Below are 14,849 nucleotides of genomic sequence, written 5' to 3' on the forward strand. Positions count from 1 at the left end.
ATTATTTTTGGATTCTATTCATTTTTAAAAGCGTTGTCCATTAGCTTACTTATGCTAGCCCACTCCGGATTCCAGCTGTAGGTTATGCCAGTTCTCTTTTTTGTTTTGCAGTATTTCCTTTTGTCCATGCCAGGAATTCAGTTTGGATGGACCTTTCACATACCTTGCCTGGGGGGTCTAATTAATAGCCCTTTGCCTCGATTCCACTTGCATTGTCTATTTTGATATATGGTCCTTTTGGACAATTACTGCCTTTGAAGATTTGTGTTTTTATGCCGATGACACTTTCTGTATTTATTGATCTTCCCCGAGTTGTGGGGGGTTTTTGCTTACTTTCAGCTTGTCGCTTACAACCTAAATGAAAGATTTAGGGCCCACAAGTTACAGATGTGCTTTTGCTTCACTTCCATCTGTTTTCCTGTCAGAAATTCCTAGGCAAGGATTTATATTGTTGGTTGTAGCTTTTTATTTTTTTTTAATTTAATGAACTCTGATTGTACCTGAAAAAGACTGCTAAAAGTGCCTAGATTTGCCTAAATTTAATCTGTTAAATCTTAGACACTGAATTCTTTAGCACAGCGTATTACCCAAGTCCTGTATTTCTAATCATCTTTAGAAGTTTTTGAAGTAGTTAGAAAAACATGTTCTCCATTTCATTTCTCTAATAGCAAATCAAAAACAGTCATCTTTAAAAATGAGAGTTCTTTTTATGAAAAGAACATTTTGTTTTGCCTTGAAAGTCTATTCAGAAATTATCCCTTCACTGTATTTACTACCTGCCGTACAAGGTTTTGTTTTTTTCTCCTCTCCACTTTGAGCTGTTCGAGTTTGTATAGTTTTGCTCCTTCTGCTACTAAGAGATTTCAAGGTTATTAGTAGATAAGTAAAAGACATTATTAATTATTTTGCTTTTATTTTTAGTGGTTGTAACTTACATTTCTGTGAAACTGTTAAATGAAACATAGTTTTAACGTATTGGTAAAGAAGACTCATGGACTGAAAAGGAAAGTACAACATAGTTTTCTCATTTTATTTATTGGGTATAACTTTACTATCGTCCATGAATTCATCTGCTGTATTAAACTATTCATTTAATGGATCCTCACTGAAGTTCTTCCTCAGTATAACAATGTATTTTAATATATATATGGCATACCATCCTAAAAAGGCTCCTGGGATCTTATTCTGGATTTGACTTTGTGTTTCTCTTGCGTCACAATCATAGTTTCAAACTTCTAAATAGGCCATCCTGCATTTGAATTATCCTTGTCATTATTATTTACTCATACATCCTATATAGAACATCTGTCCTATGTTGACAGAGTTACTAAATTCTGTCCCTAGAAATAACTCAGTGAAGCCTGAGCGCAGGGAGAAGGACACTGATGTGTTGCTGAAATGTCATTTGCTGTGATCATATCTTTAGAATTCTATGGTGCAAATGGGTCTTTAGGTGACTTGAAGGCATATCTCAACATGAGACTATTTAAAACCTGCAAGGTACAGCAGTTATTATAAATGAACAAATCTAATAAAGAATATGAATGATGTATTAAAATTCAAAATGCACTAAATTGAAGACATGCAAGTATGAAATTGCCCTCATCTTACTGAGTTTGTAAAAAGTATCCATAGAAAGCTTATGTGTTTGCCTCAGTGTATAGTTTCAGTTATGGAAAAGCAAATGCTTGTGTGGTACTGTTTAGATCATACTTCAAAAGAAAGTGAGTAGTGTTAGTTCAACATCAAATCTCTGAGATTAAATGTTATTGATGAGTAGAATGGAGGAGGGGTGTACAAACATGCATAGATTATGGCACTTAAAGTACTTCAGGGAATTCCATTATTTTGTTTACGTAAAGATGCAGAAAAGCTCCATTAGGCACAATAACTAAATTTAAAGCAAAGGAGAATTTATAACCTCTGACTTCACCATCAAACCTTTTTTTTTTCTTTTTTTAAGTGCTTAAGAGTTGCTAATTAATTTGGAAAGCCTAGTGTCCTTCCACTTAAATTAATATGGTTACAAATTTCTAAATGCACATCTGTGTTTTAGTAGAATGTACCATGTTCACAAATGTCTTAGATATGTCATTGATTTACACAGTCTTCAGGATTTAAGAGGGTAGGAGCCGAATGTCAGTTATTACACTTTCCAAGAGCTTCTGTTCCTCAGAAGAAAGGTGAAAATGACAATATTTATAAAGTGCTGAGAGATCCTTGGAGAGAATGGTGTATAGAGATAAAATCGTGTTTAACAGATGAACCCTGCATAGTGACCTGAAGGTCAAAAGATACACTCAATAAAAGTTCATGTGTGACAGCTTGTAGCTATTCCACATGTCTATGTAAGATTTATAAGGATTTGCAATTGATGTAATGGTAGAAGGAAAATGGAATCATCATTAACCTGCCTCCTGACTGATATACCCATTAGGAGGTACCAGGAGTAAGAAATCGTAGTATTTCATAACAAGCAGCCATCACCCAATCAAATGACGGAGGGATACGTTACTTTAAAGCTTCAACAAGATTGTAAATTATGCTTTTTTCCTTTCTGTTTTTATTAATCACTTTAAAATTAAGGAATACTGTAGACATATAAAAACCTATAAAGAATGAGAAAACAAGCACCCACTAGACTCACCACCCAGATTGAACACATGTGTTCAGACTTGTTTACATTTAATTTCTTTGCCACTTCCATCTGCGTCTTTGTGTGGAGGATGGCAAGGCTTTGGGCAAAGAAGCTGTGATAAATAGAGTGGAGACACGTAGAAGTGACTGGTTACTAAAAGCTGCCGATTCTGACATCTCAATAATAAATCTGTAGTGTTCGTGAGACAGTTGTGTTCTTTAGAACTTCACAAAAATAAGCAAGGAGGTGAGAATTTAGTACAAAAGTGGTTACTTCCCTTTCAGCCCTCTTCTGGGCTTAAAGTTCTCAGGGGGGATTTTGTGGATTTGCAAACAAATCCAGGGACTGAGAGCTGGTCCACAGTGTCAGTCAACTGACACTTCCCTGCAGGAGAAATACAACTCCTTGTGAACTGAACTTTGCCATCCCAGGTCATGCTTCTGGATGTCTGTAAGAGTTACTATCCAGTCATTAAATGCTTATAATCCATTCCTGAGAGCTGTTATTCCAGAAGCTCTCCTTATGTCCTCGTTGACAGCAGGTGGCTTTCATCTTTGACCTGGATTTGTTTTGTTTTGTTTTTATCTTTTTATTCCTTGAGAAGCCAGGGATGGCTGCTGGGTAGGTAGGCATGCATTTAAAGATTGTTTTGTCAAAGGATTGAAATTTCCATTTGTCAGTTTAAAAAATATGCAGGTACAGTATAAATCCCTTTTCTTTTCAACAAATTTGAAGTTATAGAGTTGTTTTCATGGTTATTTGAAGCATAGAGTTGTTTTCATGGTTTGTCATAAATATGAGTGATAATTGCAAATAGAAAGAGGGACAGTCTTTGAAAATGAGCCATTTCTTGTCACTTTACCTAATTGAATGATTGAAAGAGAGTGTGATTGCTCATTTTTATGATGAAGTAGTAATGTGTGCAATTTTTAAAGGAATGTTATGGAGAAGATATATGATATTATTTATTTTTTTAGCAAAATAATTTGAGCAACTGCTCTGTGCTAGGGGTAAAGCAGTAAACCAAACATAGCCTCTGTCATTATATTCATAATAGCTGATGTATTTCTTTATGTATACTGAAGCAACACTATCTTTAGCATTTATTACTGACTCTCAAAATATACAAATATAGGCAATGAAAATTTTATAAATGTGTAAGAATGCATTAAAGTAGAAAGGCTTTGGGAGTTCTGTCGTGGCTCAGTGGATAACAAATCCGACTAGGAACCATGAGGTTGTGGGTTTGATCCCTGGCCTTGCTCAGTGGGTTAAGGATCTGGCATTGCTGTGAGCTGTGGTGTAGGTTGCAGACATGGCTCGGATCCCGTGTTGCTGTGGCTCTGGCATAGACTAGCGACTACAGCTCTGATTGGACCCCTAGCCTGGGAACCTCCATATGACGCGGGAGTGGCCCTAGAAAAGGCAAAAAGGCAAAAAAAGTAATAATAATAATAAAGTAGAAAGGCTTTGACCAGACTTCTACTTAGTACAACTAGGACTATGCTAAAATAAAAATGTAAAAGCTGGGTGTGTGAATTTAAAAATATAAATCAAGAGTCATGATAAAGATGAGGAAATAACTTACCTTGTATTTTTTTTTAATTTTTAATTTTTAATTTTTTTAGGGCCATACTGTAGTATATGGAAATTCCCAAGCTAGGGGTCAAATTGGAGCTGCAGCTGCAGCTGCCAGCCTATGCCACAGCCACAGCAACGCCAGATCCAAGCCATGTCTGTGATCTACACTGCAGCTCACAGCAATGCTGGATCCTTAAACCACTGAGCAAGGCCAGGGATTGAACCTGCATCCTCATGGATACTAGTCGGGTTTGTTACCGCTAAGCCACCACAGGAACTCCTTGTATTTTTAAACTCATTTTAAAAAACTTTCTTCCTGAATAATTCCAGACAACACATTTTCTCACTGGAATCCTACTGACATTAACACAGAATTATTTATTGCATTAGGAGGAAGCATCAGTATTTTTGCCCAATCTACTAATATCTGGATTTATATATATTAAGTGATCTGAGGATATTGGCAATAAAAATAAAAGTCATGTCTAGGAAAATCTGCCTTCACATCAGTAGGCATCAGAAATAATTTAATAGCTAGCTGAAATATTTCTATTATTGAGCAATTTTGCTCAAAAAAAGCACCATACACAAAGTATAAAATTGAGAGCAGTTATAAACATCTTTGTTTCTAGAGGGTTATTATATAAATATATTATTTATTCATTTTCTCGCACTTCTGTGCTAATTACTAAACCTTTTAGTAATTCTTCATTGTGCCCAAAACGGCATACAGATGCTTTGGCCTGGTATCAAAGCCTTCCTTGATCTTATCCCAATTTACTTTCGTAACATTTTCCTCTGTTTCTGTTTATTCCACCCTTCATCTAAACCAAGTTTGTCCTGGTTCTCCATATATGTTCTGAACTGTTTCACCAGTTGGTTGTTCTTTCTCCCTAGTTTCCAGCAGTTAGGCTATTTCCTGAATACCTCTGCATGTATGAATCCACTTGTAATTTTAAAACAGTATTAAATCTAATTCTTCAGTGAAGTCTGACCTCATTTTCCCAAATAGAATATTCAGAAGGGACTCAAATTCTGTGGTATTTATCTATACTTTTACTGTGGCATTTATCTATAATTTTATCTATACTTTTCTAAAGATATTTGTCAATTTTATCTTTTTTAAATTATTCATTTTTTAAACATGTTTTTAATGAACACCTAACAAGCAGGATGTTAGTGGCATATCAGAGTGGATGCTGGGTAAAAGGAATAAGAGAATGCATTTTCTGGTGAGAATTTAAACCGATTACAAAACCAACTAGATGTTATTTTTGCTTTTCATAATCACCATATGTTAGCAATTCTATACTGAGTCAGTGACAAAATACTACTGCCAGAAAAGTTTTTTGTTGTTGTTCAAGTTCTAAACAATTGCTGTGGTTACCATTGTTTTTCTTTTTCTTTTTTGCTTTTTCAGGGCTGCACTCGCAGCATATGGAAATTCCCAGGCTACGGGTCAAATCAGAGCTATAGTTGCTGGTTTATACCACAGCCACAGCAACTTGCAATCCAAGCTGCAACCTACACCACTGCTCACAGCAACGCCAGATCCCCATCCCACTGCGTGAGGCCAGGTGTCAAACCTGTATCTTCACGGATACTAGTCAGATTCATTTCCACTGTGCCATAACAGGTACTCTACCATTGTGTTTCTGTTATGTGTACTTATGTGTACATGTATATGTATATTCAGTTTTCAACACACATGAACCAGCTACACACGTTTCAAGAGTAAGTTCACAATGACTTGGAGTCATTTAAAATTTAAAAGAGTAAGACATAGTGTAAACTACGAGGTGTGACTTCGTTGAAGTGCAAATTTAAGTTTGTGCTAATTACTGAATTGGGATGTATTTAAAATTTTAAAGTATTTCTCTTAAACCTAAAGAACAACTCCAGACAGTAATCATTATTACTCACTTATTCAGAGCTGTTACTGAAAATTCTTCTGTTACTGAGCAGGAAGGGATGTAAAACACCATTCACTCTGGATGTTATGGTATAACCTCAGTGTTAGGTTTTAAGTTTATAAAGACAGCTATGGTCTCTGGTTGCAAGGGACCTTGCTTACCCTCTTAACTCTCCCACAATTCTAAGAGCCTTCTAAGACTTGCTCTTTTACTGTCATTACATCATCTGAGAGTTTGGATTTACATATTACCCATGTTAATACTCAAGGGCTCTCTCTTCCCTCTCTCTCCCCCACCCCCTTCTTTCTTCAAGAATAGCAGCTATTTATATGACTTTGAATTCTCCTGTTTCAAGTGGTCATTTAGTTGCATTTCTCTAATTTAATTTTTAGAGATAAAAGAATCACGAAGAAGAGAGTCCCTAGATATTTAGAGCTGAAATTTGACGGTGAACTATTTATTGACTTTATGGAACATAGACTGCATGAAGGCCAAAAGTTTTTATAGGATTTATATTAAAATGGGAATATATTAATGGAAATAGTGGCTATATAAGTAATTTTTGAAAGTCAACATTAAGTACCTAATGCATTTATTCCATGAAACAGTCTTTGTTTATTTATTATAAATATAGAAGGTCTAGTTGAGTCAAACAAAAGGAAATCATATTAATTTAGTGTTCACAGAGACAAAGTAAAAATAAGAAAAATACCTTTTCATGGTGAATTATTGAATAGCATGACCCTGTTTATTCTATCTAATTGATTTAAATGCTTATATTTTGTGGAGTTCCCGTCGTGGTGCAGTGGAAATGAATCCAACTAGGATCCATGAGGTTGAAGGTTCAATCCCTGGCCTTGCTCAGTGGGTTAAGGATCCGGCATTGCTGTGAGCTGTGGTGTAGGTCGCAGACACAGCTCAGATCTGGCATGGCTGTGGTGTAGGCTGGCAGCTACGGTTCCGATTAGACCCCTAGCCTGGGAACCTCCATATGCTGCAGGTGCGGCCCTAAAAAGACAAAAGACAAATAAATAAATAAATAAATGCTTATATTTTGCAAAATGTCTAAAGAACATCTTTTTTTTTTCATTTTTATTAAGGTATAATTGATATACAACATTATATTAGGTGTACAATATTATGATTTTATATTTATATATATTGCAAAAGGATCACAAGTCAACATCCATTATCCTACAAAGCTACAAATTTATATTTTTACTCTCTTAGCTTTCAAATATGCAATACAGTATTATTAGCTATAGTCACTATGTTGTATATTACATCTCCATGACATTTATTTTATAATTGGAAGTTTGTACCTTTTGACCATCTTCACCCATTTCACTTACCAGCCACTAAAGAACATTTTTAGTGAAATATTTCAGAATAAAATAGTGTGGGAAAAAAATCAATTAGAATTTAAAACAAGATTGCTATTATGTGTATGTTTATATTGCCTTGGTGTTTAATTAGTAGGGTTCTAAATTTGGAAAGGGCTATTTTCAGCTCTACACCAAGGCATATGTCTAAAATTTGCAAACATTGATCTAAATCATATGCATAATGTACAAGTCAGTGCTAACATTTCTTGAAAACAAGTTACTTGGTCTCTGCTAAGCACTTTACCACATTTTTTCCATTTAATCATCACAATAACCACATAAGATTTTATCAATGAGAAAACAGAGACTTGGAGAATTAAATAGCCTTTTGTAGGTCATAGAGCAAAAATTGGCAGAGATGGGAGTTGATTCCAAGCCTGCTTTATTTACTGTTGGCTTGCGTGCATCTGCTCATTCAGCAGAGCTGTGGCGTTTACACTACATATTTAACTGTGAGAAAAGGATTTAATGTTGAGGGACAAAACTGCTTTTTCCCTCCTTCGAAAGTTTAAGGACCTAAATATGTAAGCTGTCTTCATAAACAATGACATTAATAAGATTGCCTGTAATGACCGCCACTTTTAGTTGGTGACAGAATCACGTTGATAAATCTGAATCTTTGTTTGTCCCTTTTTTCCCTAGAATGATGTAGGTGGACAACGCAGCCTGATAAACAAATGGACCACTTTTCTCAAGGCCAGATTGATTTGCTCAATTCCTGGGAGTGATGGGGCAGATACGCATTTTGATGAGCTTCGTAAGTCACATGTTTCTTTTTTTCTTAAAAAAAGTCTTATTGCCTAATTAAGTCTTCAGCATTTACTTCATTTTAGACCCAAATGCCTGATCATGTATCCAGGGACAGCTTGTAGGAAGTGGTGCTTACTAAATTTGCACACACAAAGAACATGGAGGTGCTCACGTTGTAAAGAAGCACTTCCTCTCTGAAAGCATCCTTAAAGTAAAGGAGGGATTTAGAACTGCAGCAAGAGAAGAAAAGTACTAGCTCTGGGACCACAAAGTCCATCCATGCTTCATGCAGTCTTTTGTCTAGAAGGAGCCACTGGCCATAGGTAGCAAGAATGTGGGTTCTTTATTCTGTAGATACCTCTGCTGGAAAGCCCAGGAGATCTGGTGAACTCTATCCTTCCAACATCTTAATGAAAAGAATACTCAGAGAAGCATTAGATCCTTCTTTGTCATTTTCCCCCTTTACTCCTCTCAAAGCTATTCCAGAAGGTGCTTTTCAGTTGTATTTAAAGTTAGTGTCATTAGCTTTTACCTTTTAGACTTTTTTTTTTTTTTTTTGGTTTTGCCATGTAGTGTAAAAATGATGATACCACTGAATAATTTTTGTCACTATTGTACTTACCAGCATTAAAGTATGTATTTACTATTCATGGATGGTCTCTTGTGTCATATGTAAGCATGCTTATCTCTTAAATAATATTTGAAAGAATGTTATTTACACATATTTCAGTATCAGTGCATTGCACAAATAATTGCAAAAGTAGTCATGAACAAGAAATTAGCTAGTCTAGCAATTTTCATATTGTTACCAAAAAGGCAAATGAATTACTAATAAGTTTAGACAACTACAGGACAACACTGTTTTACACTGAAGGGTAAAAATAACCTGGTTTTAGTTTCTATTCCATATGAAATCACATACTCCTAATTGGTAATAGTCATGGATATTATCAAGTGAACCATCCCATTTATAGGTGATTGAAGTCAAGTTTAAATGTTCAACCCAGTGTCACAGAGCTAGTGAAAACCATTCTTTTACTCTTAATTTCTTGTGTCATAATATACGGACTTTCATTGTTATGCTAATTTTATATGCTGTTTAGAGTCTCAGGAATATTATATTATTAATGAAAAAAGCAAGTGTGTAATATTAAAAAATTCAAATATGGTAAATCATTATTTTCCCCATTAATAGAAGACATTTACTTACTCCCCACAAGAGATGAAAGAAATCCTGTAGTATATGGAGTCTTTACCACAACCAGGTAAGTTTAAAAAAATGCTTATAATCCTACCATAGTTCTGTGTTCTTTTTATTCCTTTCTTTTACATGAAAAAATGTACATTTTTTTTCATTTTGCTTTTTCATTCAGTGTTTCCTAGAAATGACTCTGTTCTTTTTATACCAGCAAAGTATCTCCTATACCAATTACCACAATTTATTTAACTGGTCACCTTTACACACATATTTCAGTTGCTAGTAGTTATAGTGCTTCAACAAAAAAAAGCATTTACATACACTTTTCCCTGTATGAGCAAGTGTGTTTGTGAGCTAAACTCCTGGACTACAATTACTGGATGCAAAGGCATATGCATATCCTAATTATAGTAAACAGTTCAAGTTGTATGACATAGAGGCAGTACTAAAGAAATATATGTCCGGGAGTTCCCTGGTGGTACAGCAGGTTAAGGATCCAGTGACGTCACTGCTGTGGCACAGGTTTGATCCCTAGCCCCGGAACTTCTGCATGCCATGGGTACAGCCACAAAAAAGAAAGAAAGGAAGGAAGAAAGAAAGAAAGGTCATAGTTTTGTCTAGGCTGTAATTATGAGATGACACTCTTGACTTTATGTGCATTTCCCCATTACTCTACAAAGACGGGAAGGTGGCTGTTAAAATCACCATGTCATCACTGCTCTTATTTAGGAAAGGGAATTTTGTATTATATGTATTTGCCCAAATTAGTGGCAGTAATAAGACTATAGAACTACAGGTGTTTTCCTAATTTTTTGTCTTTGTTATACCTAATATTGTCCTGTACTTATCATGAGCCTCTGTGACTTCCTTAAAAGTTGTGCTAGCAGCTATGAAGCTTTCTCAAGGAATATATGGACCCCACTTAATCTATTTAATAATAATTTCATTTAAATTAGTAACTTACATTTGACTGTTCCAAGTGTTCCTTTATTCTTTTTATCTATGACTGCCTGTATTACATTCTTTGAAATTCTTTTCACTTTTTCCAAAGTGCTGTTATTTATTTATTTATTTATTTGCTTTTTTAGGGCCGCATCCATGACATGTGGACGTTCCCAGGCTAGGCAGAGCTACAGCTGCTGGCCTATGACACAGCCACAGCAACACAGGATCCAAGCCGTGTCTGCAACCTACACCACAGCTCATGGCAATGCTGGATCCTTAACCCACTGAGCAAGGCCAGGGATCAAACTCACATGCTCATGAATACTAGTCAGATTCATTTTTGTTGCACCACAATGGGAACTCCCTCCATAGTGCTATTATTAATCATTATCAATATGTACTAATATCAGTATTGGAGGAATTGGCAGTATTGGCATTAGTGATAGAGAAATGGTCTTATTGCCTCCTTTTGAATAAATTATTAAAATGTTTCATGGGCAAGATATAATTTTTTTCTGAGATGTTACTGTCATTTAGTTTACCTTATTATAAACTCAAATGTACTATTGATTTAGAATATGTCAAAAAGCAAAATGCTATTTGGTTAACTATAAGACAGAATGTGAAAATGGGAATCAGGAATTCCTTTTGTAGCTCAGCAGGTTAAGAGCTGGACTAGAATTCATGAGGATGAGGGTTTACTCCATTGCTTCACTCAGTGGTTTAAGGATCCAGCATGGCCGTGAGCTATGGTATAGATCACAGACTCTGCTCAGATCTGGCATGGCTGTGGCTTAGGCTGGCAGCTGCAGCTCCAATTTGACCCCTTCCATATGCCACACATGTGGCCCTAAAAATAAAATAGGTAGGTAGGTAGGTAGATAGATAGATAGATAAATAGAGAAATAAAGATGATGTCCTAAGAAGCTGCTATTTTGAACTCCAATTTTCTGCTAATTTATATCTGAACTAAAAAGGTGCAGGAAGAGCCAGCGCTTCTAGTTTCTTAAGTTAAATATCTTTCCATTCATAGAACTTTCTTTAAAGTCACTGTATTTCACACACAAGGTATAGATAATGTGCCAGGGAAGTGTAGCCCCAAGACAGTTCTCTTTTTCTCTTACTGAGCCTTTGCCCACCCAGAGTGTGTGAAGTTACAAGTCATCTCTTTGTTCTTGGTGTACTTGATTATTTTTAATGCTGCCCTGGAGACTGAGGTAATGTTGGGAGGCAAGTCACATCCTTGGTCTAATGACAAGATGTAATTAATGTGCAGTAACACCAATACCATTAAGCATGATGTATCATTCCTTTAAAATAGCATAAGCAGATCATGGGGTTTTTATGGGACCATCATTTCCCTTCTTAGCAGCTAGTTTTCTCCCAGCTGCCTGTTTACCATCAGCCACCTGTGCTTCCCTCTAATGCCATTCCAAGAATATTAATGATTGAGTTACTCATGCTAGGGAATCTTAAGTTCATTTAGGTAGTGCTGAGATGATAAGTCTCTTAGCGTGGTGATCTTGTTTTTAAGAACAAGAATCATTGAAAGTTTGTGACTCAAAGAAAATGCCTTTTAATTTCCAGAAATAAAACAAAGATGGAATATTTGATGACAGTGATAACAGTTTTCATCATTGGTTGCAAAAATTTGTTCAGTTCCCATGGAGCTTTTCTGCTTCTTAAATTGATATGCCCCCTTCTGCATAATCATCATTTTTTTTTTTTGGTCTTTTGTCTTTTTAAGGCTCAATTTGTGGCATATGGAGGTTCTAGGCTAGCGGTGGAATTGGAGCTGTAGCTGCTGGCCTATACCAAAGCCACAGCAACATGGGATCTGAGATGTGTCTGCGACATACACCACAGCTCACAGTAACACCAGATCCTAACCCACTGAACAAGGCCAGGGATTGAACCTATATCCTCATGGATACTAGTAGGGTTTGTTAACCACTGAGCCGCAATGGGAACTCCTGTGTAATCATGATTAATTTTAAGCATCAGATAATTTACATAAACTCTGAAATTCAAAAAGGAGCAAAAAAAGATATTAAAGTTTTTTCTTAATTAATAAAAATTATATGAGGAAATTACTCATGGCCAGTATTTATGGATATTAACTTACTTTAAGAAAAACAGATAAATTAGATATTTATTATTTACATATCTCAATATTCTTTTTCTAAAAAGATACATAGGGAATTCCCACTGGGGCTCAGTGGGTTGAAAACCTGACTAGCATTGATGAGGATATGGGTTCTCCCTGACCTCTCTCTGTGGGTTAAGGATCCAGCATTGTCACAAGCTGTGATGCAGGTTGCAGGCATGGTTAGCTTGGATCTGGCATCACTGTGGTGTAGGCTGGCAGCTGCAGCTCCAATTCGACCCCTAGCCTGGGAATTTCCATATGCCGCAGGTGTGGCTCTAAAAAGAAAAAAAAAAAGATAATGTAACTTTTAAATTGTAAGTTCTTTACAAGGCATTATGCTATAATAACTTAAAGACAAACTCAAGAGCATGCGAATAAATATAATACCCTTTCCTGCATATTCCTTTCTACCAGTTTTTCTAGGTAATTACTCTTTATTTATCAGCTGTCAATTTAGATGCTACCTACTCCCTGAAAACTTATCACACAGTCCTGTATTGGTATCCAACTGCCTGCTTGCTTAGCTTGCTATAATTACCTGTAATGTGACTATTATCAAATGTTATTCAGGATTACTTGGCTGTAAGCTCCTTGAGGACATTTTGTCTGCAGCACCTGTCAAATAGAATATCCTGAATAAATGTGTCCATAGCACCTGGTTTTATAATATGTACCTAGTAAATGTCCACTGAATGAACCAGTGAATGATGGAATCATGTTGCTTTCTTGCAGCTCCATCTTTAAAGGCTCTGCTGTGTGTGTGTATAGCATGGCAGACATCAGAGCAGTTTTTAATGGTCCATATGCTCATAAGGAAAGTGCAGACCATCGTTGGGTGCAGTATGATGGAAGGATCCCGTATCCTCGACCTGGCACAGTATGTATCCAACTTAATAATCAAATTATTTTCTTAGGCCCAAATTCTCTTCCTAATTCTATTTTAATAAACTGTGTTAATCACCACAGCAACATGCACTGTGGTTTTTAAAATAACTATTATTTATTTACAGTTATGTATTACAATGACTATCCTTCACTGGAACTTAATATTGTTCTTTCGAGTAAGATTTTTAAGTAGTACAGGAAACAATGGGCTATACCATAAGGAGAAGACCACCCCAAGAATATAGTGTTTATCCTCAGTATGTCCATAGAACTGTCAAAATGATTTAGTATCTACAATGCCCAATATTCCAAGTTAGGTGGAAATGTCAAATAAGTATTTACTCTCACCTTCAGCTCTGCATAGAGCTAGATCTTCCCACTTCTACTTTAAAAAGTCTACATCAGTTATAATGGCTCATTTCAATCATTTCTTCTCTTGCTCTGCGCTTAATCATTTATTATGTTGTACCTTGGAATTACATGCATATGTGGAAAGACCTAGGAAGTTTGAGTCCAAAATTCTATTCAAATGGCTTAAGTCATGTTTAGAACAGAGATGAAACTCATAAGAAATGTGTTGTAGAGTTTATGCATCTGTTTTAAAAAATTTGCAGTTTAAAATCTGTATATGAATTATAAATGAAGGTTTTTGTTGATATGATTAAGACAATTTGTTATTAAACTATTTTAGGATTGTTTAATTGACATAGTGTAAAGGGGAAAATGCCTTTTTTTAAAAAAAATTAGAATTCATTTTGAATATTTTCTACCAAGTGCTCTAAAATAATCATCAAAATCTCATAAAAACCATGAACTTATTCTACTGAGTTTTGTTTTGTCATATGTTTGTTCTTAAAGAGGAAACAGCTGGTAGCCAGGCTTTTGGAATTCTCTTTTCATCTCGCTATTATATAACCCAGTTAAATTTGGGAAATACACTTCACGACCATGTCTATTTCCCCTTCCATAATTCCTCAATGTAAATGTGTTTCAGGGATATTTTCCTGACTGATTATGAGGTGATCACCACTGTTGTGGAAATAATTTTTTTGCAAGCAAAATTTAGATTTTCAGTATTCACTTTTTGTTTTCTTTGAACATCAAAGCTGTATTTGATTGTTCTATTCTTTATTTAAAAAACGGTAACATAGGGTATGGGAACTCTTAGGCCATGCAGGTGCTTTTCTAAAGGTTTTACAAATTTCAACTAATCTTTATAATGACTCTGTGAAGCTCAAGTGTTGTTATTATTAATACCCTTTTACTGATGAGCCATCTCAGACAGAGGTGCACCAACCTGCCCAAGGTCATAAAGCCGGTGAGTGGTGCAGTTGAGTTTTAAACCCAGATGTCATGTTGGCAGAATCCTAGCTCTTAGTCCTTGTACTATGACACTATATTAAAA

The 14,849-nt window shown here is 35.6% G+C and overlaps 1 protein-coding gene across 1 annotated transcript in view; it reads left to right on the top strand.

The window, feature by feature from the left end:
• The window catches only part of SEMA3D (semaphorin 3D), a 205,473-nt gene that overhangs the window by 143,592 nt on the left and 47,032 nt on the right, over window positions 1-14,849 (top strand). Inside the window, exons 10-12 of the mRNA XM_021063476.1 lie at window positions 8,160-8,274; window positions 9,463-9,532; window positions 13,292-13,436. Of these exons, the coding sequence (XP_020919135.1) occupies window positions 8,160-8,274; window positions 9,463-9,532; window positions 13,292-13,436 (330 nt within the window). The remainder of the gene's footprint in view (window positions 1-8,159; window positions 8,275-9,462; window positions 9,533-13,291; window positions 13,437-14,849) is intronic.

Source organism: Sus scrofa, chromosome 9 (assembly GCF_000003025.6).
Source record: "Sus scrofa isolate TJ Tabasco breed Duroc chromosome 9, Sscrofa11.1, whole genome shotgun sequence".
NCBI lineage: Eukaryota > Metazoa > Chordata > Mammalia > Artiodactyla > Suidae > Sus > Sus scrofa.